Source organism: Myotis daubentonii, chromosome 6 (genome assembly GCF_963259705.1).
Source record: "Myotis daubentonii chromosome 6, mMyoDau2.1, whole genome shotgun sequence".
Lineage (NCBI taxonomy): Eukaryota > Metazoa > Chordata > Mammalia > Chiroptera > Vespertilionidae > Myotis > Myotis daubentonii.
Window position 1 is genome coordinate 82,400,594 of NC_081845.1, and position 24,303 is coordinate 82,424,896.

At 42.4% G+C, this 24,303-nt stretch overlaps 1 protein-coding gene across 2 annotated transcripts in view; it reads left to right on the forward strand.

The window, feature by feature from the left end:
• TNFRSF21 (TNF receptor superfamily member 21) overlaps positions 1-24,303 on the forward strand; it is a 77,420-nt gene that overhangs the window by 33,718 nt on the left and 19,399 nt on the right. For both annotated transcript variants that reach the window (XM_059701492.1, XM_059701491.1), the window contains exon 4: positions 19,422-19,687. In XM_059701492.1, the coding sequence (XP_059557475.1) occupies positions 19,422-19,687 (266 nt within the window). The remainder of the gene's footprint in view (positions 1-19,421; positions 19,688-24,303) is intronic.

A 24,303-nucleotide genomic window follows, 5' to 3' on the forward strand; every position in this document is an offset into this window, starting at 1 on the left:
CTTTTATTTATGAGTTTATTACTAGATTCAGGTGTCATTAGGATGTAAATCTATGCTAATGCTCAATTTGTTATGCTTTTGTTGTTTAAGTAATACTTTTATTTCCTTTTGTAGTATAATCCCAACATTATGGGGTAAGTGGGATCCAACATGTTCAATTTTATTTAAAATTAAGATTAATGCGGGTTCACATTAATTGGGAGGTTACATGGAAAACAGTATATTTTGTCTGATCTGTTTCTCACATAAAGCACAAAAGTCAAAAGTAAAGATAGTGAAACTTAGTCCACACACAGCTGGCTGTACATTGCACTGAGAAAGTCTCAAATGGTCTCAAAACAGTTACTTCCTTATAATTATGCAAGACACAGAGCTGTGGTCCAGCCCCAGCTGGGAACGGGGATGGCCGAGAACAGAACCAACTGCTGTTCTCTTACTGCTGTTTCTAATACGGGTTCTTCCTAGTGACCTTCCCCTCCTTTCTTCCTCTTCTCCTCTCTCCCTTCCCCACTTCTCTCCCCCCCCCCCCCCCTCCTTTGTTCACCCTTATGACTATTTGGAAAAACTGTGACCTTGGGTCCCAAGCAATCTGTTGCCTTAGGGAGTCTGAAAAGCAGATGAGGGATGGAAATTGCCCTGAAATTACTTGTGGAGGAAGTTCTGCAAGGTGATAAAAGGAGCGAAAAATGGACAGTATCTCTGCTCGATAGTATTTCCTTTTTCTTTCAGACTTCAGGTTATGAAGAAAAATGGGGTGAGACAAAGGAATTGGATTTATTTAGTTTTAACTGGCTTAGTTCCTAATTAGCACATTCTCAGTCCTGAACCTTAGGGAGACAGTAAGCATTTGACTGGGACAGTAATCCCTCCCGGTGTAGTTACTCCAAGTACACGAGATAGAAAGATAGCATCTCCTCTAAATGCACTGCAAGAGGGGTTGTGAAAGCGGCTGGTGCACTTTCTCCAGCAGATGCTCTGTACCTGCAGCAGCAAAAGGGCAAAGGTCTCACTCTGTAGAACTATATTCTGAGATTCTATTTCTTAATTCCTTCAGTTTGTTCTGTTTTATACCGTTTAACTGTGTGCCTGTGGTTTGTTTCTGTGCATTGTGTAGGAGCTCTTAGAAGGCAATGGGTCTTATTGTGTGTCCCCTAGGCTGGGCCAATAGCACAGGGCTCAAGGAGGGGCGGTCTCAAACTGTGCTAGCTTATATGGCTATCACATGAGCTATTAAATGTAAAACTAAATTGAACTAAACTTAAAAGTCCAAGTTTCTTGGTTGAATCAGCCACAGCTTCAGTGCTCAATAGCCACGTGTTGCTAATAGTTACCGTATTGGACAGGACAGGTACAGGCTATTTCCATCATCGAAAGTCTTGTTGGACAGCACTGGTCTAGAGCACCTGTGACTTATCCACTTATCCTATTCAAGGTTGGATTGTTTCCAAGCCACTGACTTAATTGGGTAATGGGGGTTGGTGGGGAGACACATTCAAAAAAAGCAACCAAGACTCAGAAAGACAGGGTTAATAATACTTTACTAAGTCCTGGGAGGCAGCACACTGCAGTGAAAGATGAGGGCTGATGAGTCAGGTTGGCCTGGGTTTTGAATATCAGCGTAGCTCTGTAACTGTGCCAGGCTACTGAACCCCTCCTCAGTTTTGTCATCTGCAGTGTGGACATAACTCTTGTCTATCTCATGGGGTTGTTTGTGAACATTGACTGAGATCATAGGTAACATTTGCTGGGGTCCAACCCCAGCAGGTCCAGGGGTCCCCAAAGGTGTGGACGGAGTCGGCAAAGAAGGAATGACATGGAGACAGCGTTCAGTTGATCAGCAGCCTAGCCAGGATCTCTAGCCAAGTTCTGGTCAGGATCTCCGCCAGGTTCTGTGTCCATGTTCTCTTGCTAGGTTCTCCAGCCAGGTTCTGTAGCCATGTTCCCTCGCTAGGTTCTCCAGCCAGGTTCTGTCCAGGTTCTCCAGCCAGGTTCAGTCACCAGGTTCTAGTCAGGTTCTCTTGCCATGTTCTATCCAGGTTCTATAGCCAGGTTCTGACTCTAGGTTTCTGTGTCCAGTTTCTGTCCAGGATCTTTTGCCATGTTCTCTCCAGCGAAGTTCTTCTGTGTAGGTTCTGTGTCTAGGTTCTGTGTCCTGTTGTCTTGTTACATCTGTATTTATACCAGTTGATTCCAATCCTATCAATCTCTATTCCAAAGATTAGGGCGTTTCTTATCTCCATTCCAGGGAGTAAAGATTAGGTAGCTTAAGCATGATTGTTCGTAGTTAAAGTGATTAATTACCCGCCTGGCACTTAGTTGAGGGGTTTTATTCCCTCCCTAACTTCAGGGGAAAATCCCTACCTGGGGGAACAACCTTTCTCAGAGAGGTGACCTTGGTTAAAACACATAGTGCCAAGAAGGTGAGCAAACATATTAAGAACAGTATGCCATATATGCCAGGTCCCTTGAAACAGCAAGGATGGACCGGCTCCCGGCAAATTCCCCCTTTTTTATTTTTTAAAAGCAGGCATTAAAAAAAAACAAACCCAAATGCTCTCTTGTATCCATTTTAAGAGTAGGATTGGCGCTTTCCGCTATTACCTGAGTCCTGATCTATCACCCCAGGGAGAGCTTGCCAATCCTGCACTTTCCCAGGGTGGAAAGGCTGCAGTGGGGTTAAGGATAAGGCTCCTTGGGCCTACCTTCTCCCATGCCTTTACATTTACCTTTCCTTCCTCAGAAAGCATGGGCATACTTCTTGTATAAAACGTTCTGTTTGACTGGGAGTACCTTAATTCCTCTGCTAGCAAGCATATGTGTTAAAAGATCAATACAGAGTATGCCATATATGCCAGGTCCCTTGAAACAGCAAGGATGGACCGGCTCCCGGCAAACATTAATAAAGCTGCTATCTCAGCTTCCTTTTCTTTCTCTCTCCCCCCCACAAGAAGGTCAGGGAGTTAAGTTGTACTGAAGATTTCATGATGAGCTGAGGTCAGGGCAGAGGGACAACTATATCTAATTTTCAACCAAGTAGAAATCCATTAAGGATCGTATTTAATGAGAAATGGCTACGGAGAAAACATCTGCAACTAGAATTTTGGCCATAAAATGCCTTAGAGGCCAATTGACCAGTACAAAAGGAACTGGAAAATGACAGTGTGGCACATGTAGTCTGATTCTCAGCATTCTAGAGGGTGAAAGGAAGGAACTAGGCTCGCCTGGCCTGCTCCTGTAGGGTGAGGAGTAGCTGCTGGTGGAATGGGGTGAGTGGAGTGGGGCAGTGTTGGCTGGGAGAGGGAAGCTGTGCAAAGGGAAGAACCGTGTGGGCCTGGTTTGCTCAGCTGTTTGAAAGTCTTGGATTCAAGTATGTCTAACATCTCCCTCTATTCTAAAAGCCTGTCCTAAAGTGATGCAAAAATGGAAATGTGAAGTTGAAAACAACCCACAACCCAACGCTTTCCGTTTTATTTCAAGCTTAAAACCCAAAGACAAAGTTTTTGTACAGACCAGCTGGCTTGGTGGTTGAACCTCTGATTTGCATAATTTTGATACCCTAATCTATATGTAAAGACTGCTCTTAGGGGAAACAATGATGAAGAACCAGGCTATTATTTGCTTAGAGCAGTTATCTCAAAGCTTCAGACACTGTCTTTGAACCAAGTTCTGTTATAGACCTTGAGTTTCTGATATTATATATTTTATTTCTTCCATCCTGCCCCCTATCCACAACTCACTGCTCAAAAGCAAAATAGGACATCACCTCACCTTACCTAGCAAACAAACAGTGACACATCCCTTCTCATCTGTTGTCTTTAAGTTTTGCTCAGTAACAATCTCATTCTCTGTTCCATCCTTGTGAATCCCAACAACAGGCTCAGGAAAATGCTTCCTTTCCTCCTGAATTGTGGTTCCTCTTCAAAGATTGGTCAAGCGTGGGGAGAACCGGTCTTTATTGAGGGTTGTGACGGAAATGCATCTTCCAGGTTCACAACTCTGCAGACTTTGTTCTCTTTCCAGACTAAGTAGTAAGATGCAGTCCAATTGTAGGAGTGGAGTGTGATTGTTTTTTGTGTAAATATACAAAAAAATTTTGTGAGGTTGCTGTGGTAGGTTAGGTGACATATGTTGGGTTTCTGGAAGCTGTGCCCTAGATATATTTGAACAATATCAACATGCTCTTCAATCAGGTTTCAGGAATGACTTAAGAAAACATTTCTTCTGAATGATTAAAACTCCCATATTCAGTATTCAGAAATGAAGAACGAATGAAGTGTGGTAAGAATTCGACAATAAGTAATTCTGAAGTAAAGTTATGGGGTGTTTGCTACTACTGACACAGATCACAAAGTGGTTTGGGGATGCAAAGATGACATACACTGTGATTACTAATATATTTTTCTAACATAAGAAAGATTTCTGTTACCATGAAATTTTCATTGTTTACTTTTCTTTAACAAAGCCCTATACCGTGCTTAGCAAGTGCAATATCTTGTTCTCAGTATTTTATAATGATTAATGTAATTTTCTTAACCTATGAGGTGGACCACTATCATTGCCATTTTATAGATGGGGAAACTGAGGCACAAAGAGTAACTTGCCCAAGGTCACACAGCTAGAAAGTGGCAGTACAGTACTTGGGCTCCAGTTTAGCTTTGATTCTTAGAATTTTGACTTATAAAAATATGAATTTTCATTTTTCCAGGTTAGAAATTTCCAGGTTTCTGTGGTTGATTTTTTGTTGTTGTTGTTTACCATGCTCAATCAAGAAAAATTTATTTTTCTTCGTAACAAACCCCAGTTTGTTCTGAAATGAAGCAACTACAAAATAGTCATCAATAAGAACTTTTCCTCTGTAGAGGTCGCTCTGATTTCCTACCTTTTTTCTGGGATTGCTTGAAAAGGAAGAATTCTAAATCTAGATATCCAATGGCTAAAGGCCCTGATGATTATTTTTAAAAAAATAAGGGCTATTTCAAGTAAGTCAGAGTAATGGAGCCCTGCTCATCTGAACTCACATCTGTTGAACTTGGGTTTTCTCAGCGCCAGGCAGAGCAGCAGCTGCAGCCAAAGAAGCCGTCCTCCCTTCACCAGGAGCCTCCTTGACTAAAAATTCCAGACAGTCAGCCTGTCTGAGCCCAAGTTTCCTATGGGAAGTAGACTTGAAGTGTAAACACCAGGAAGCCAGGCTGAAGGGAGTAGATTATTCCCTTTAAGAGGCTGCTGTGTCCCAGCGCTGCACCCCCAGGGCTGTCCCAGCCACAGTTGCTTTACAGCGGAAGGAATAGGCAGGCAGTTTTTACCCACACCCCTCACCCCCTGCCTTTGCCACCTTTGCATCCAGTCATGCGGCTTCCAGCAGACAGCACCTTTCTGTTTAAACCTGTCCGGATGTTTGAGGATTCTAAAGCAGACAGAACCATTGCAGGGGAAAAGCTTCTTGCTGTAGCTTTAAAAGCATCATCTAAAGACAGAGTAGCTGATGTGGCCTTTGCCCTGGGGAGTTGAGGCTGCTGTCCTCCCCAGGCCACTCACTGATGACTTCTTCCTCTAGGCTTTAGAAGGAAGTTATTTATTTTTTAAATGTATGTTTTATAATTTATGGAGCAGCCTTTGCATTTAAGCTATTCCGTTTACTGAAAAATAAATCAGCATTTCCCCCACGCAAGTCTAAAATACAAATAGAAAAAATAAATCCTTCAACATGAGTGTCCTTCATCCGAATTGGAAAAGAAGAAGTAAAACTGTCCTTATTCACAGATGACATGCTATTATACATAAAAAACCTAAAGACTCCATAAAAAAACCATTAGACTTAATAAATGAATTTGGCAATGTAGCAGGATACAAAATTAATGCCAAGAAATCTATGGCATTTCTATACACCAATAGTGAACTTACAGAAAGAGAGACTAAAAAAGCAATCCCATTTACCATCATACCAAAAAAATTAAGATACCTAGGAATAAACTTAACTAAAGAGGTAAAAGACCTCTACTCAGAAAACTACAGGACGTTGAAAAAAGAGATAGAGGAAAACATAAACAGATGGAAGAACATACCATGTTCTTGGATTGGTAGAATCAACATCATTAAAATGTCCATACTACCCAAAGCAATCTATAAATTCAATGCACTCCCCATTAAAATACCAATGGCATATTTCACAGATCTAGAACGGACTCTCCAAAAAATTCATCTGGAATAAAAAAAGACCCCGAATAGCTGCAGCGATCCTGAGAAAGAACAAAGTAGGTGGGATCTCAATACCAGGTATCAAGCTGTATTACAAAGCCACTGTTCTCAAAACTGCCTGGTATTGGCACAAGAACAGACATATAGATCAATGGAATAGAATAGAGAGCCCAGGAATCGACCCGAACCAATATGCTCAATTAATATTTGACAAAGGAGGCAAGAACAAACAATGGAGTTAAGACAGTCTCTTCAGTAAATGGTGTCGGGAAAATTGGACAGATACATGCAAAAAAATGAAACTAGACCACCAACTTACACCATACACAAAAATAAACTCAAAATGGATAAAAGACTTAAATGTACGACGGGAAACCATAAAAATACTAGAAGAATCCAAAGGCAACAAAATCTCAGACATATGCTGAAGCAATTTCTTCACCGATACAGCTCCTAGGGCTTTGGAAACTAAAGAGAAAATAAACAAATGGGACTACATCAAAATAAAAAGCTCTGCACAGCAAAAGAAACCATCAGCAAAACAATAAGAAAGCCCACTGCATGGGAGAACATATTTGCCAATGTTATCACTGATAAGGGTTTAATCTCCAACATTTATAGGGAACTCATACAACTTAACAAAAGGAAGATAAACAATCCAATCAAAAAATGGGCAAAGGACCTAAATAGACACTTTTCAAAAGAGAACATTCAAAAAGCCAAGAGACATATGAAAACATGCTCAAAGTCACTAATCATCCAAGAGATGCAAATCAAAACAACAATGAGGTACGATCTCACACCTGTCAGAATGGCTATCATCAACAAATCAACAAACGACAAGTGCTGGAGAGGATGTGGAGAAAAAGGAACACTTGTGCACTGCTGGTGGGAATGCAGACTGGTGCAGCCACTATGGAAGACAGTATGGAGTTTCCTCAAAAAGTTAAAAATGGAACTCCCATTTGACCCTGTGATCCCACTTCTAGGAATATATCCCAAGAAATCAGAAACACCAATCAGAAAGGATATATGCACCCCTATGTTCATAGCAGCACAATTCACCATAGCTAAGATCTGGAAACAGCCTAAGTGCCCATCAGCAGATGAATGGATTAGAAAGCTGTGGTACATCTACACGATGGAATACTATGCTGCTGTAAAAAAGAAGGAATTCATAGCATTTGCGACAGCATGGATGGAACTGGAGAGCATTATGCTAAGTGAAATAAGCCAGTCAATGAAAGAAAAATACCACATGATTTCACTCATTTATGGATAATAGAGACCATTATAAACTTATGAACAAAAATAGATACAGAGGCAGAGCATCATTGAACAGACTGTCAAACTACAGAGGGAAGGTTGGGGAGGGTTGGGGGATGGGAGGGAGGGTAAGAGATCAACCAAAGGACTTGTATGCATGCATATGAGCATAACCAATGGACACAAGACACTGGGGGGCATGGGAGGCTAGGGGAGGGTCAAGGGGAGAAAACAAAAAGGAGACATATGTAATACTCTTTGTAATACTTTAAGCAATAAAACAATTTAAAAAAAATGAGTGTCCTTGAATCGACCAGGTCAAGCATTGTGTAAGCAGATTTTGCAGAGGATGAGGAATTGGTAGACATCTGTTGATTATTCTTTACGACCGATTGGTTGTAAGCATTGCAATATGTGTGCAGAATTCCACATATTAGGCGTGTTGATGATAATGTTGAGTTTAAAAAAAAAAATAAGTGGATTCAAATTTATAAATTAAAAAAATGACTCACTTTGTTTCAGCAAATCTAAGATGCCATTGATTGCGAGACATGCCATTATTTACATAGCACCAAGGAAAAAACCCCACTGCCACCAAGCTGTGGAAAGGCATTCCTTAAAATATACCTTGGAAAAAAAATATATATGCCTTGAGATGTCTTAGAATCAGTGAAATTTTAGCAACAATCTTGCCTTTTTTTCCATAGAGTCTGACAATAAGATTTTAACTGTGTTGTTCAGTTCTCAGGTTTCCTCTACCAGGCCCATTGACAGCATTTGGCACCTTCATCCCCTGCTTCCTAAACCCTTTCTTCCTTTGGCCTGCAGGACACTGCTTCCTCCTGGTTCTCTCAACTCTCTGGCTGTTGTATTCTTTCTTCATCTTCTTGGCTGGCTCTTCTTTAATCCAGCATCTAAGCCAGTGGTTCTCAACCTTCTGGCCCTTTAAATATAGTTCCTCATGTTGTGACCCTACCATAAAATTATTTTCATTGCTATTTCATAAATGTAATGTTGCTACTATTATGAATCGTAATGTAAATATCTGATATGCAGGATGGTCTTAGGCGACCCCTGTGAAAGGGTTGTTCGACCCCCAAAGGGGTCGCGACCCACAGGTTGAGAACCGCTGATAAGTAGTGGAGAGCCCCAGGGCTCAGGACAATCAAACATCCTCCTTCTTGCCTGCCTGACAGACCCAGATGTCTAATAGGCACCTCACTCTTTTTATTTTTTTAAATCATTTTTTATTTTCAATTAAAGTTGACGTACATCATTATATTAGTTTCAGGTGTACACCCCAGTGACCCGACATTATATAACTTAATAAATGGTCACTCCAATAAGTCTTGCACCCATCCAATGCCACTCTTAGTTATTAGAATATTATCAACTATATTTTCTATGCTGCATTTTATATCCCCCATGACTATTCTATAACAACTAATTTGTACTTCTTAATCCCTTCACCTTTTTCATCCATCCCCCCGCAACCTCTGGCAGCCAACAAAAAGTTCTCTGTGTTTATAAGTCTGTTTCTGTTCTGCTACTTCATTTTGTTTGTAGACTCAATTGTTGATAGATATGTATTTATTGCCATTTTATTCATATTTTTTATCTTCTTAAAGAAGACCCTTTAACATCTATATTATAAATCTATATTATAAAAGGCCAGTGGCCGTAACGCTATAACGTCATAACGACCAGACGACTGGTCACCAGGAGGTGCATTGATGGGTCTTGTGGCGCCGTGGGTCTGGGGTCTCACGCTGGGTCTCTAGTTTCATATAATAATGGTTTGGTGGTGGTGAAAGCTTGTCTTGGAAGCTCTTTATCTGTCCATCAATTCTAAATGGTAGCTTTGCAGGATAAAGTAATCTTGGTTGTAGGTCCTTGCTTTTCACCACTTTGAATATTTCTTACCACTCCCTTCTGGCCTGAAAAGTTTCTTTTGAGAAATCAGCTGACAGTCTTATGGGAGCTCCCTTGTAGGTAGCTAACAGCTTTTTTTTTTTTTTTTTTCTCTTTTTAAGGTTCTCTGTTTGTCTTTAACCTTTTGCATTTTAATTATGATGACAGGCACCTCACTCTTAAGATGTCTAAAACTGAATCCCAAACCATATTTCCACATCAGTTTCCCAATGCACAAAGTGGCTTTTCCAACCTTCTGGTTGCTCAGGCTAAAACCTTAGAATTATCCTTACACCTTTCCTCTTTCTCACCCCTTATTGGATCCATTAGCAAGTCTAGTCAGCTTTACTTTCAAAATACATACAGATGTTGACCATCTCCTGTCATTTCCATTCCCACCACTCTGGCCCAAGCCACTATCATCTCCCTTCTGAATCATTGCGATGGCCTCTGAATGGTTGCCCCACTTCTGCCTGTGCCCCTTTAGTTTATTTTTGATACAATAGCCAGAATGATCCTGTTCAAATGCCATTCTCTATTCAAAATCTCCAGTGAGTTTTATTGCATCCATAGTTGCAGCCTTGATGGCTCAATGCAAGCTATATTCCTCCACCATTTATCTCTCAGCCTGACTCCCACTCTTTTCCTCCTGGCTCACTGGCTCCAGCCTACTTCTCCTGTTCATGCCAACATCCTTCCATCCTTCGCACCTGCTGCTCCCTCTTTCTGGATATCCCTTCTTCCAGATATCAGCATGGCTTCCTCCCTTTCCTCCTTTAACTCTTGATTGGAATGTTCAACATCAGTGAGGCCTTCTCTTAGATATGGGGTAGAAGACCCTGTATCTAAAATTGAGCCCCGCCTCCTCCATCCTTTTCCAGCCCCTCTCAATTTTTCTTCTTAGCACTCCTCACTATCTAACACACTAAATATCTTAGTACCTATTTTCTTGATTCTTCCTGCTTCCCCCAGTAGAATGCAGGCTTCATAAGGAAAGGGCTTTGTTGTGCTTTGTCACAACAAAGTGCCTCGATTAGTGTCTGGTGCAAAGCAAGGGCTCACTACACTTTTGTTGACTGAACAGCTTCAAACACTGACGAAGATGAGTTTTGTGTATTTTATTTTCCCCGGTGGAATGAAATAAAGTATAATTTTTTTTTTTTTTTCACAGCCCCGGCGATATCTATTTCTTCCATCTGGAAAATTGTCTGCTGTTTTGATAGTTTGCCATTGGTAAACATTCTGTCCATTAACCTCCTGAGACCTCTGCACAGTGGTTTTTAGTATCTCCTGAGATTCATCAGAGCTTACACTTATTGTCCATTAAACCTTCAACAAGATAGAGATTAATTTTGCTTCAGAAAGCACCTGTTGGGTTTAAAATGAAATCTAAACATTCTCTTCAACTTTTGTACCTCCGCTAGGAAAGCAGTGTTTTTTTTAACTCAGGGCAAACCAGTTCCTAGTGTGCTGCGTTGGGAGTGATCCCTGTTACTCTACCATGTTTGAATCACCCTATGATATGCTGGTTACTACAACAACGCATCTACATGTGAGATTGTTGCTTGTGGGAGCACTTACTTTGCTATGAGGCCAGACAGACAATGGCCTGGGCGGCTCATCTCCGGTGCAGTGGGAGAACCCAGGAGACCTCTGCTCCTGCTGAGCTCTGTTACTGTCATGGACGCAGTGGCCCACCCTCAGTGGGAAGAGGGCACCAGCAGAGGGAGAGGTTGTTGCACAAAACTGGATTCCTGTGCCAGGAAGCTCAGGTTCCACCAATTGGTGACCACTCTGTGGGCCTTTCTTGACATTATTCTAGAGACTAGAGACCTGGCAGAGCCACACAGCAAAGGTGTGATGGTATGTGGCTGCTCAGGTACTTAATGGCTTTCTACAGAGGCTAATGAGATGGTAAATGGTGGGGGCTTTCAGGGAAGAGGGGAGGGATGACAAAAAAGGATCTCATTCATTCATTCATTCATTCATTCAAAGATGTTCATTGTACTTCTATCATGTGGTAGGCTCTGGGGACAACTAATCAAAGGAGGTCCTGGGATAGCTAATCAAAGGAGATGTGGGGCAAACAGTAGTCAGAAAATTACCATTGTACAGAAAGAACATGGATTCTAAGAATGCTAAAGCCAGGCTTCTAAACAAGTTATGGAAGGAGTCCAGGCCTATACATCAGTCTGTACTTTGCCGGGAGTGATAGGCTTGCTCAAGTGGCCCTGGCCATGGGTATTTTTGCCTTGTGAATTTTAAGACACAAGTAGAGAAAAGATCATGAACTTTGCCATCACAAGGTATGGTTTCAAACTCCATGACCTTGGGCAAATGACAACCTCTAAAATTTCAGTGTCCACAGGCTTTTATTCAAATTTCCAAACATGACCTATGTTGTTTTGTACATATGTTGTGTCCATCTTTGCCCTTGGCTCTGTAATTGGTAAGTCTGAGGTCACAGCGCATGCCAATGAACAGCATGTCTGTGGGGGGTGGGGGTCAGGGTGGTAAGTAAAAGGGTAGTAGTCTTGAGCTCATATCTCCTGATACACAGGTGTGTGTGTGTGTGTGTGTGTGTGTGTGTGTGTGTGTGCACCCGTGTGCACGTGCGCATGCAGATAAACCAGCACAGGGAGAACTGTGGTGTCGTTTGCACTCGGAGGAGTTTGTTCATTAATTACCTCCATGGGAATTTTCTCATTATTTTTCCCTCTACCTCTTTCCAGAAGAATAATGAGAACTGACATTACATTTAATAAGTTGGGAGATGTAGTGGGAATGCTTTCATCTCTTAAGGTTAAATGATGAGCATTTGGTACCATGAAAAGGCTTATAAACATGTTCATTTTCTTCATGCACCCTTTTTGTGCAGAGCCGGGTGGCACAGCCTGAAGACCAGAGTGCTGCATTGTGGGTTAGATGGCCTTTGTTCGCTCTGGCTCTGTCAGCACTGTCCTTCATACCTCGTCCAGGGAAGCTTTAATATGGGCTCTTAATAATGGCACTCATTGCAGATATTTGTCTCCAGGAAAGAGCTTTAATATCTTCTCTGATTATAAAGGTCAATTCAGGTTTGTATAAAAAGAGGAGGAACCCTTTTTTGCATAATGTAGCTCATGTTGAGCTTAAAAAGGAAAGAGCTTCAAATTAGGGTTGTCACCCAGATAGTATCTAATTCAGGGTTTTATAAGGCACTGGAAAATGCCATCTCTTCCGTAATTACCCAGTTGATCACCTCATGCCTTTCTCATGGGGGGCCTGGGCAGCGTCAGCAGCGTGTACTGTTGCGATGGCCTGTGTGTGGCAGGGGCAGCAGCAGCATTTTTGCTTTCACGTTTGCCTTTCTGTGGATGATGCCCCTCCTTTGCAGTGGTGCCCCTTTTCACGCAGGCTAGTGGGGTTTCGAAAAGCCCAGGAAGCCAGGATTCTGGTGCGTGGCTTCATTGCTCAGCTCTTCTGATCTGGTTTTAAAGCCTTTGTTTATGTAGAACTCCTCCCACCTTTTAGGTACGTTGCCCAGTGAGAGACGTGCCCATGCAGAAATGGAGGGGACGGGGGAAGGAGAACCAGTGTGCAGTGAGGTGCTGTGCTTGATGGTTTTTATACTGGATTCCATAAATATCCTACCCACTCTATGAGATAAGAGGTGTTATTTTCATTTTACTGTTGTGGACACTGAAATCTTAGAGGTTGTCATTTGCCCAAGGTCATGGAGTTTGAAACCATATCTTGTGATGGCAAAGTTCATGATCTTTTCTCTACTTGCGTCTTAAAATTCACAAGGCATTTACCCATGGCCAGGGCCACCTGAGCAAGCCTATCACTCCTGGCGAAGTACAGACTGATGTATAGACCTGGACTCCTTCTGTAACTTGTTTAGAAACTTCAGCGATTCCCAGTGTTCCAGGACCCGACATCACAGAAAAAGCAAAGTTAAGCTTCATTCTCTGTCTCATAGCACTTACTTCAGTGGGTTGACGGTTTTACTGCTTTTCAACCTAAGAAAAAAGAGACTTTGGAATCACATTTAGCTAAACAAATCAGGTCAATTCAACACATTGACTGTCTCATGTCTAGATAAAAACTCTTAGAACTCTGATGGGACAGATGATCAAACAGAAAGTTGGTCTCTATTTCATTTACTATCATTTCACATTGAGGTTAGTAATTGGGGTGGAAACTTCCATTGTGTGTGTGTGTGTGTGTGTGTGTGTGTGCACGCATGATTTCTTCTAACAAAATATTATCGAATTTGTTATGCCATTTGGTGGTCTAGGTCTCTTTAACTTTGCTATAGTTTCAGGGGTTGGTGAACTATTGCACCTGCCATATCCATCCCACTACTAGTTTTTGTAAATAAAGTTTTAATTGGAACACAGCCACACTCATTTGTATTGTCTAGGGCTGTTCTCACATTAGCAACTGAGTTGAATTGGGACAGAGATCATATAGTTCTCAAAGTCTAAAATATTTACTGTTGCCCTTTACAGAAAAAGTTTACTGACTTCTTCTTTTAGATTACTATAGTTTTATAGGCAATAAATACACTTGCTAGCCCCAGAGAAAATGTTCCCAGCATCTGCTTCATCAGTAATAACAGGCCAGGAAGAAGCACATGCACCATGGCCAGCCCTGAGTTCATTCATAGGTTGACTAGATGGCCATGCCCTAGAACAGTGATGGCGAACCTATGACATGTGTGTCAGAGGTGACACGCGAACTCATTTTTTTGGTTGATTTTTCTTTGTTAAATGGCATTTAAATATATAAAATAAATATCAAAAACATAAGTCTTTGTTTTACTATGGTTGCACATATCAAAAAATTTCTATATGTGACACAGCACCAGAGTTAAGTTAGGGTTTTTCAAAATGCTGACATGCCGAGCTCAAAAGGTTTGCCATCACTGCCCTAGAACATAATCCGAGTGAATAGTAATGCTCCTCTACAACACTACATTCCCTATTCACCACAATAGAGGTACCACTAACTAGTTGAGTGACCTTGAACTAAATACTAACCTTTCTACATGAGGTTCCTCATCAATAGTATGTGTATGCATCAAGTATATATAAATACACGTCATATAAGTGTGTTACATATACAGTTTTAAAGGGAATAATAAATAAACATCAAATAAAGTAACAATAAAAAGACCCGTTTTCTCCCCACCCAGCTTAGAAAATAGAACCTTATGAATAGCTTTTAAGTTCCTTCTGTGCACCTACCTGGTAACATTCCCCTCCCTCCCTCCAGAGGTAACTGTCTCAATTTCGTTTTATCATCCCACTGCTTTTCTCCATAGCTGTATTTAGTTTTGCCTAAAACTTTTTCTAAAGAAAGAACACTTTCAAAGCCCATCACATTTTGTGTTTCATTGGTGTTACTACATTTTCATGGTGATAAACTCTGTCTTAAAAGTTCCTAAAGGGCTCTCGGTCCAGCAAACACAGTAACACACAGTGGCTGCTCAATAAATACTCCCGAGACACTCGGCAGACTTTTCTTTTCTCGTTTGTAGTAAGGTGCCTCAGACTCATGGGCTAGTTCAGGCTGGTCTCCCTTCACCTGCTGAGGTTGAGTGATTGCGTGCTATGATGAAAGGCTGGTATCTCCAGAGGGAGCCACTGTCTCTGCCATCGTTAGATTTATCAGCTCCCACAATGGGAGGGGGCAGTGGTGTAGACTTGCTGACCCAGGCCAGTTCACTTGTGCGTTGGCTCCATGTTTTCATAGTAAAAGAATAAGATGAAACCTGATTTATAGGCCTTACATTTAGCTTCCAGGCAATTCAGTTGAAGGAAAATCCCACTGTTATTTATCCTTTGTGTTTTTCTTTTTTTCCTTTATTTTGTGGCTAAAAAAAAAGTACAAATACTGGGGTTTGGAAGAAGGAACTGTTATTAAACTTAAGCCTTTTCAACTCTGTAATTACTCTATAAAGGCAGTGTATTTGCATCAGAAATGCATTTAGTCTTAAGTTATAGTGCCTAGTAGTATATGGAGCATTTATAATGATGGGGTATTCCAAAAATAAATCAACTCTATAGAAAATGCTAATCAGCTCATCCCCAGGGACCACAGTGACTATCTCCGTTGTACAAATGAGGAAGTGGACATGACAGTTAGTGGTTTGCCCAAAGCCACACTGTCATGGGCATTATGAAGATTTAAGCAATAGACCCACATACAAGAAAACAGTCATGTTTTCATGTCAGACACGGTGGACCTTAGTCAAACTGACCTAAATTAAGATTCAGGGACTAATAAGCCTTTTGGTGTTTGGCACAATCTGCCACATCAACCGCAGAGAGCTGCCTTTCTCCTCACAGGTACCTGTGGGATTTTTTTGAGGGTTCTGTTTGCTTGAAATCGAAAGCTCTGTATCTGGCTCAACGTTGCTGTGAAAACTGAAAAGCAACCGGTTCAAGTATAGTTTACACTGCCAAAGAAAACAGGGTGAGAAGTACAGTAATGTCTCAATTTGTGGCATTCTACTTTTACAGTTGACAAGAAAGTGGCCTCTGCCATGAACTTTTTTTTTTGAAAATCATTTTCAGGAGGTTGACTGAGGGTGTGTATTCAGTCTTCTAAACCGTGTGCCTCAGTAGGATTGCATGGCAGAGGGAGAATTGATATGGGGGAACCACAAAGTCCTCTATTTTCAAAGAAGCTTCTGGAATTAGTATTGCTTTTTCCTTAAACAAAAATTGATAGCTCAGTTTATAAACATTTCCTCCCAACAACTGATTGGAGCAAAAACATTTCGGTTTTTTCTTGGTTAACCTCTAATTAATTGAAAAAGCCAATTAACCCTAACAGGAAGCTCCTTGATTCTTCTCTTTGCCTTTCTTCACTAGACTCCACTTGGGAACGGGACCCCATTTTGTTTATTGAGTAGCAAATGTTTTTTTGATATATTTTTTATTGTTGATAGTATTACAGATATCTCCCATTTCCCTCCCGCCCTTTCCCTCCTCCTCTTAGGCCCTATCCGCCCCCATCCCCGTTCCCTCCCCTCTCCCCCGCCCCAGGTCTTCACTGCCCTATTGCCCATGTCCATGGGCTACACCTATCTACACTAATAAAAGAGGAAAATGGTAATTGGCGTACGATGATACCCTTTTCATTGGCTAATCAGGGCTATATGCAAATTAACTGCCAACTATGATTGGCAGTTAACTGCCAACTAAGATTGGCAGTTAACTGCCAACAAGATGGCGGTTAATTTGCATATGTAGGCACAATGCAGGGAGGCGAAAGGGAAAGCAGGAAGAAGCCCCCTGCCACTGACAGTGATCGGAAACCCAGGGGGGAGCTAAGAGCTGGGGGGCAGGGCAAAGGCGAATCGGAGAATCAGGCGCCTTTGCCGCCCTGGCCAGTGATAGCAGGAAGTAGGGGTGGAGCCAGCGATGGGAGCTGGACATGGTCGAAGCTGGCAGTCCCGGGAGCTAGGGGTCCCTTGCCTGGGCCTAAAGCGGAGCCCACGATCGCGGGGCCGCTGCAGCTGCGGGTCCCCGCTGCCCGAGCCGGACGCCTCAGCCAGAGGTGTTAGGCCTGGGCAGGGGCGGAGCCTGCAACCGCGGGGAGCTGGGGGTCCCCTGCCCAGGCCTGACACCTCTGCCGGAGGCCTCAGGCCTGGTCAAGGGGCCGATCCGGTGATTGGTGATCGGAGGGTGATGAGGGTCAACTCCTCTGGCTGAGGCATCAGGCCTGGGCGGGGGGCTGAGCCGGGGATTGGGGGGATATGATGGTCCCCTTGCCCAGGCCTGAAGCCTGGGTCAGAGGCGTCAGGCTTGGGCGGGGGGTGGAGCAAGCGATCAGAGAGAGATGGGGGTCCCCTGCCCAGGCATGATTCCTGGGCCAGAGGCCTCAGGCCTGGGCGGGGGCCAGAGCCAGTGATCGGGGGGAGATGGGGGTCCCCTGTCCAAGCCTGACACCTCTGGCGGAGGCGTCAGGCCTGGGCAAGGGGCAGATCAGGTGATCAGAGGGTGATGGGGGTCTACGCCTCTGGCCGAGGCATCAGGCCTGGGAAAGGGGCAGAGCCAGCAATCGGAGGGGTCTGGGGGTCCCCTGCCCAGGCCTGATGCCTGGGCCAGAGGCATCAGGCCTGGGCTGGGGGCAGAACCAGTAATGGGGGGAAATGAGGGTCCCCTGCCCAGGCCTGACACCTCTGTCAGAGGGGTCAGGCCTGGGCAAGGGGCCGATCCTGCGATTGGAGGGTGATGGGGGTCAACGCCTGAGGGCTCCCAGTATGTGAGAGGGGGCAGGCTGGGCTGAGGGACACTCCCCCGCCCCCCACCCAGTGCACGAATTTCGTGTACCAGGCCCCTAGTAAGTAAATAAGCTCTTTGGTTTACTTCTTCTTGTCCCCCCACCCCCACATCGAGGTGTGTCAGTTTGTTCCATGCCTCCCTGCTTCGGGTCTTATTTTGTTGGTCATCTCATTTTGTTCATTCGATTCCACAAATAAGTGAGATCATGTGATATTTGTCTTTCTCAGGTTGGCTTATTTCACTTAGCAGAATATTTTCCAGGTCTGTCCATGCTGTCCCAAAGCTGAGTAGTACATGTTTCTAAGGCATTGCTAACCAAAATAGGTCTCGTATCAGGGTGTGTGAATATAGCCTCATTGGAATACATAGTATTAACTCAGAGAACTCACCCACCTGTTGGGTAAACTACCAGAGCCCTTACTGTGAGGTTGCATACACACCCTGTGTATAAATTTGGGCAAAGCTGTTAAGCAATTGCAGAGGGAAGGTTCCATAAAGAGGAAGATAACAGAGCATGCTACTCAGGGAAAGCTGCATCTCACAGAGGGTCGGTGCCAACAGCCTGTCCTGAGTTCGTAGATTCTGAGATTTGATTTTGGCATTTCATCCTGTATTTCATCAAATGTGGGCACTGCAGACCCACACTGACTGAGTTTCTAAGTGGCTGATAAATCAGAATGACAATTTATAACATAATCCAGTAAATCGGGCTCAGTACCCAACCTAATATTGTAATATTGGGCAAATTGCATAATTTTTCTAAGTTTTTTTCTCTTTTCTTACCTGTAGAATTGGAATGTTAATGCTTTATAAAGATGTTCAGTGAGCTAATGGCTAATGTCTTACTATACTGCCTGGAAGATAATTGCTATTGTTATTATAGTGTCATTTTGGCTGTTGTCTTCATTATCGCTGCAAGTGTTATAGGAGACTGAATAATAGATCAGAACATTGCTTCTCGAGCATCAATTAGAGCATAAGAAGTGAGACGTTCTTAAGGAGTGTCCCCATTGGGCTGGAACAGCCGGGTGCATAGTCAGCTGACATAATGGACGCCCTTGCCAGAAGCTGAGCACCCTTTACCCACACAGTGCTGGAGGAGCTCCACTGTAGTTTTCATCTATGGCTTATCTTTTTCTAGATTTCTTGAAAAAGTCACCACTTTTTTAGTCTGGGAGCCGCTAATCTATTTGGTTCTGGTTGTTTTTAGCAGTAACAAAGGAACCACTCTGATGACTTTGTCTGGGTTTGGCTTTCAAAACATCTTCTAGGGGCGATTTATTGTACTTTCAAGATTGCTCCTTCTCCTGGTTCCACATTTAGGAATTGAAATGTTCAGGAGAGTACCTACCTAGTCCCCAGGATGGGCTGCGGTGTCAAGTGCTTATAGTAGGCAATGCATTCCTTTGGCATATAGCAATAAGCATGCTTCTTTTATTATTATTTTTTAAAGTATATATATTTTTATTGATTTCAGAGACGAAGGGAGAGAGAAACAGAAACATAAATGATGAGAGAGAAACATTAACATCGATTAAGTGCCTCCTGCATGGCCCGGATTGGGATGGAGCCAGCAACCCGGGCTTGTGCTCAGACTGGGAATCAAACTGTGACCTGCTGGTTCATAGGTCCACCCTCAGCCCCTGAGTCACACTGGCTGGGCAAGCATGCTTCTTTTAGTTCATTAAAACAGAGCAGCCTTATATAAAACCCTCCCCTCACATGCTTTTATTACAGTTGTTATTTTTTATTTTATCTCTGGTATAGGTATTGACATCCTGAAGCTGGTGGCAGCCCAGGTGGGAAGCCAGTGGAAGGACATCTATCAGTTCCTGTGCAATGCCAGCGAGAGGGAGGTGGCCGCTTTCTCCAACGGGTACGCGGCGGACCACGAGCGGGCCTACGCGGCCCTGCAGCACTGGACCATCCGCGGCTCCGAGGCCAGCCTCGCGCAGCTCATCAGCGCCCTGCGCCAGTACCGGCGCAACGACGTGGTAGAGAAGATCCGTGGACTCATGGAAGATACCACCCAGGTAATGTATCCAGGTCTTCTGTCGTCCCCACTAACCTTTCGGTTCCAGTGCTTCACATTTTGCTAGGAATATATAATAAGGAAAAATACCTGATATTAGGTGTTTAGGTATATGTATACACACACACACACACACACACACACACACACACACACACACCCCTACACACCCTCTAGGGCACTGGTTCTCTCTTTTTTTAAAAAAAATATTTTTATTGATTTCAGAGAGGAAGGGAGAGAGAGAAATAGCAGTGATGAGAGAGAATCATTGATCGGCTGCCTCCTGCAGGCCCCACACAGGGGATGGAGCCCCAGACCTGGGCATGTGCCTTGACGGGACTCGAACCATGACCTTCTGGTTCATAGGACGATGCTCACCCACTGAGCCACGCTGGCCTGGCTAGGGATTTGTTCTCAATGGGTGATCATGAGACTCATCTGGACATCTTTTTAAAAATTCTGGTACTTTGGTCCCACTGTAGACCAGTCAAGCCAGAATCTCTACGGGGAACTAGGAATCGGTATTTTTCAAAGTCTCCAAGTGATTTTTTTTTTTTAAAGCATCTTTTTTTAAACAATTTTTTATTTTTATTTTTTTAAAATATATTTTATTGATTTTTTACAGAGAGGAAGGGAGAGGGATAGAGAGTTAGAAACATCGATCAGCTGCCTCCTGCACACTCCCTACTGGGGATGTGCCCACAACCAAGGTACATGCCCTTGACCAGAATCAAACCCGGGTCCCTTGCGTCCGCAGGCTGATGCTCTATCCACTGAGCCAAACCAGTTAGGGGACTCTCCAAGTGATTTTAATGTGCAGTTAAGAATCATTGTCTTTGGGGTAGGTTCTAACGTCAGACTGTGCAGCCGGGTCTACTTCTTGAAAACTTCTGTGATGTGGCTCAGCTTACCCCCTGAGCATGTCGGTGGTGCTGACAGCAGTCAGTAACACGATTCATCCTCCTCCTTGAGCTTGTTCAAGTCCCCACATCAGATGGGAATGGAGGGGACCCAGGAGTGTGACTTACTTATAGTCTCTGAGCCCTTGGGGGCCCAATGCCCTGCATTTGAATCCTGGCTGTGGTAGGTAGTAGCTGGGTGACCAAGGGTTAAGGACTTCAGCTTTCTCTGCTTCTGGTATCTTATTTGTAAGCCAACTTTGTAGGGTTGATTAAGACTAGAAATTAAGTACATAAAATGCCTGACGCATTGAGGGCGTTCTACAAGTGGTAGTTATAACCATGATGTAAATCATTTTACTTAGCCTTTCCTATTCATAATGTGCTTCCCTGAAAGGCCATGAATCAAGTACAAATGTGGGTATTGATTTATAGTCCTCACAGACTTCGATTAAAGTTTTGGAGCATATTCCCAAAGTAAGAAAAAAATGCTGCCATGGAGACTTGCTAAAACCCACTTAAAATGTAAAAGCCCATTCTGCCTGTGGTATTTTCTAGTGGTCCAAACTTATTACCTGAAAGAGCTAGTGAATTAACTCTAATTCACTATTTTTTGCACTAAATTTTATATATCAAGGGGCTCCCTTTTATATATTTAAGAACTCCAAATGCTTTTTATCTTTTCATACCAATAGTCATCAGGTGGATCTTTTATCTAAGTGACTAGATAGAAATTTGCAGCTGCTAATTGACTCTGAAGGTGGTCTTTAAAACTCCTGGCATATTTTTAACTTCTTTGAAATGTGGAATTTTGGAAAAAACTAATTCCTAATAGATGTAGTGTTAAACATTCAAAGGCACACAGCAGTGTCTCGTGACTTTCTGAGGAGTGATCTCAATATGCGTAGCTCACAACTAAAACTGGGCTTTAAGCAGCTGGATTTGGGGAAAGCAGAGGGAGGCGTTAAATATCCAATTAAAGAAAACAGCTTTGGTGAATGGAATGGAGGGAATCCAGAGGTGGATATTATTATGTTTCCTTGGAGTGTTGGCTTTAAGGAAGCACTGGCAGGGCACAGGGTAGGTTCTAAGGTCCTTGAAGAAGGCTTTAGATAAGCGGTTCTCAACCTGTGGGTCGCGACTTCTTTGGGGTTCGAACGACCCTTTCACAGGGGTCGCCTAAGACCATCGGAAAACACATATGTAATTACATATTGTTTTTGTGATTAATCACTATGCTTTAATTATGTTCAATTTGTAACAATGAAATTGGGGTCAACACAACATGAGGAACTGTATTAAAGGGTCGCGGCGTTAGGAAGGTTGAGAACCACTGCTTTAGATACTTCAGAATAAGTCACATTGCCTCGTTGATGATGCCTACAAGAAAGATAAAATTCAATGGATGCCATCTTAGGACAGGCTAAGTGCAATATTGAATAAGGTAGAAAGATGATCGTGATATATTGTTAGGGGAAAAGGAGGTTACTGAACTGCGTTGCCTATTTCTCATTAGAAAAAGCAAATGTGAGCATGGGGATGTATAAAAAAAGGAAAATGAAAATGCATAAAAATGTTAATGTTATTGAACCTAGATGGTAGACTTAGAAGTGATTTTCTTCTTTTTAAATCATTTGCTATAATGAGGAAGATTACTTTTGTGATTTTAAATATTTTTTAGAATGACAGCTGAAAGGGCACAAGAGAAAGGATAGGTAGGGCTTGCTTTACTGTGCTAAATTGAGAGAGGGATCATCCTCATTTTAATTTAGGGAGAGCAGTGATTTAGGTGACAGTCAATTCTTCCTTATTAGGACTGCCTGCGGGTTGTGATGTTGGGTCAGATTTGCCAAAAGCTTATTAAAACTTGCTTCATTTTTGGTTTCTGCAAATCCATTTCATTTCTCTGTGTTGTACACTCAACAATCACTTAGAATTTGGACCTAGTCTTTGGGGTACTATTTTAGGGGTGGTAGTAGTGATGACGATAGGGTATTGACTATCACTAGTGACATTTTTATGTTTCACTGATGATTCCATTGAAATAATGGAAACTGCTGTTCCATAGCAGTTGACTGAGCACCTACTTCATTCTAGGCCCTGACATAGCTGCTAGGAGCAGTGGGCCCAAAGTCTCCATGCAAGAGAATGCATATCAAGGAGGGTGGTTCATAAGAAAAGTCACTGCATCAACGAATAAGCAGAACAGTCCCAAGTACCAAACTCTTGCACCTTTAAGTTCTTTTTTCCCCTCTATTTCCTCTGTAGTACAAAAAAAAAAAATCTCATATCTATTTTTTGTTATTTATTTTCTATGAAACATTGGCATCAGAGCATCTTACACCTTTCTTTTTGGTGCTAGGATAGCCTACGTGTTATGATGGAGGCTAAGAAGGCAATATTATGCTTCTTGTTCCATATTTTAATAATGTCCATCATTGTCCTGCAGCATTCTGGACTCTAATTTAGTAGCTAACGAGCATGGGTTTCTGGCTGCCAGATCTTACTAACTGCACACTATGTAACTGTAGGCTCATAGTTTACCTCTGAGATCTGTCAGAGTCAAACAAGGAATCAGAACCCTGGGGGCATAATTGAGACTGATTCTTCCCATCTTATGATGGATTTGTATTCTTTGCGCATTGTGGTGCTGCTGGGGATTTGAGACTTTGCCCCAGGAGCTAATGGCCTCTTAATGTGTAAAAACTACTGCCTGTGTATGTGCGCTTAAAAATGGTTAATGTTTGTTCCTATTCATGAGGTACCTATGTTATGTTCCACTCAAAGGATCAGCCCCAGTGTGCTTTTCAGTGATTTCTGTCCAGAACAGCTGGCTCATTGTTAACCATGGTAGCCTATTAGCCATTTTTAAATTAAACACATTCAGAGCCTAACTTTTTCATTAAAAAAATTTTTTTATACTCAAAAATTATATAGTAAAATTCACTTTTTGGTGTACTGTTCTTTGAGTTCTCTCTCTTTATTTTTATACCTGTTTTTTTTTTTTTCTTTTGAAGCAGTTTTAGGTTTTAATAAAAATTGAGAAGGAGGTACAGAGATTTCCCACACATTCATAGACTCCTCCATTATCAATATTACTCACCAGAATGACTTTTATTTTTTTTTCACCAAAGATGAACCTACATTGACACATTATAATCATCCAAACCCATAGTTTACCTTAGGGTTTGTTCTTGGTATTGTGCATTCTGTGGGTTCGGACAAGTGTACAATGACACATATTCATCGTTATAATATACAGAATATTTTTACTGCCCCCCAAATCCTCTATGCTCTGCCTATTTATATCTTTCTCCCACCCCACTCCCATTAACCCCTAATCTTTTTACTGTCTCCATAGTTTTGCCTTTTTCAGAATGTCCTATAGTTGGAATCATACAGTCTGTAGCCTTTTCAGATTGGCTTCTTGCACTTAGTAATATGCATCTAAGTTTCCTCCATGTCTTTTCATGACTTGGTAGCTCATTTGTTTTTAGCACTGAATAATATTTCACTGTCTGGATGTACCACACTTAACCATTCACCCACTTCACTCTTTTTCTTGGGTATGAGATGCATTTTTATGTACCCTCTTCTTTAAACATCTAAAGTGAACCCAGCCTTTCAGAATTATATCGACTCTTCCCTTTCTAGGACATAAGCATTTAGAAGCAATAGCAAAGCAATGGGACAATCATGGGAAGTTACTGGGACTTGG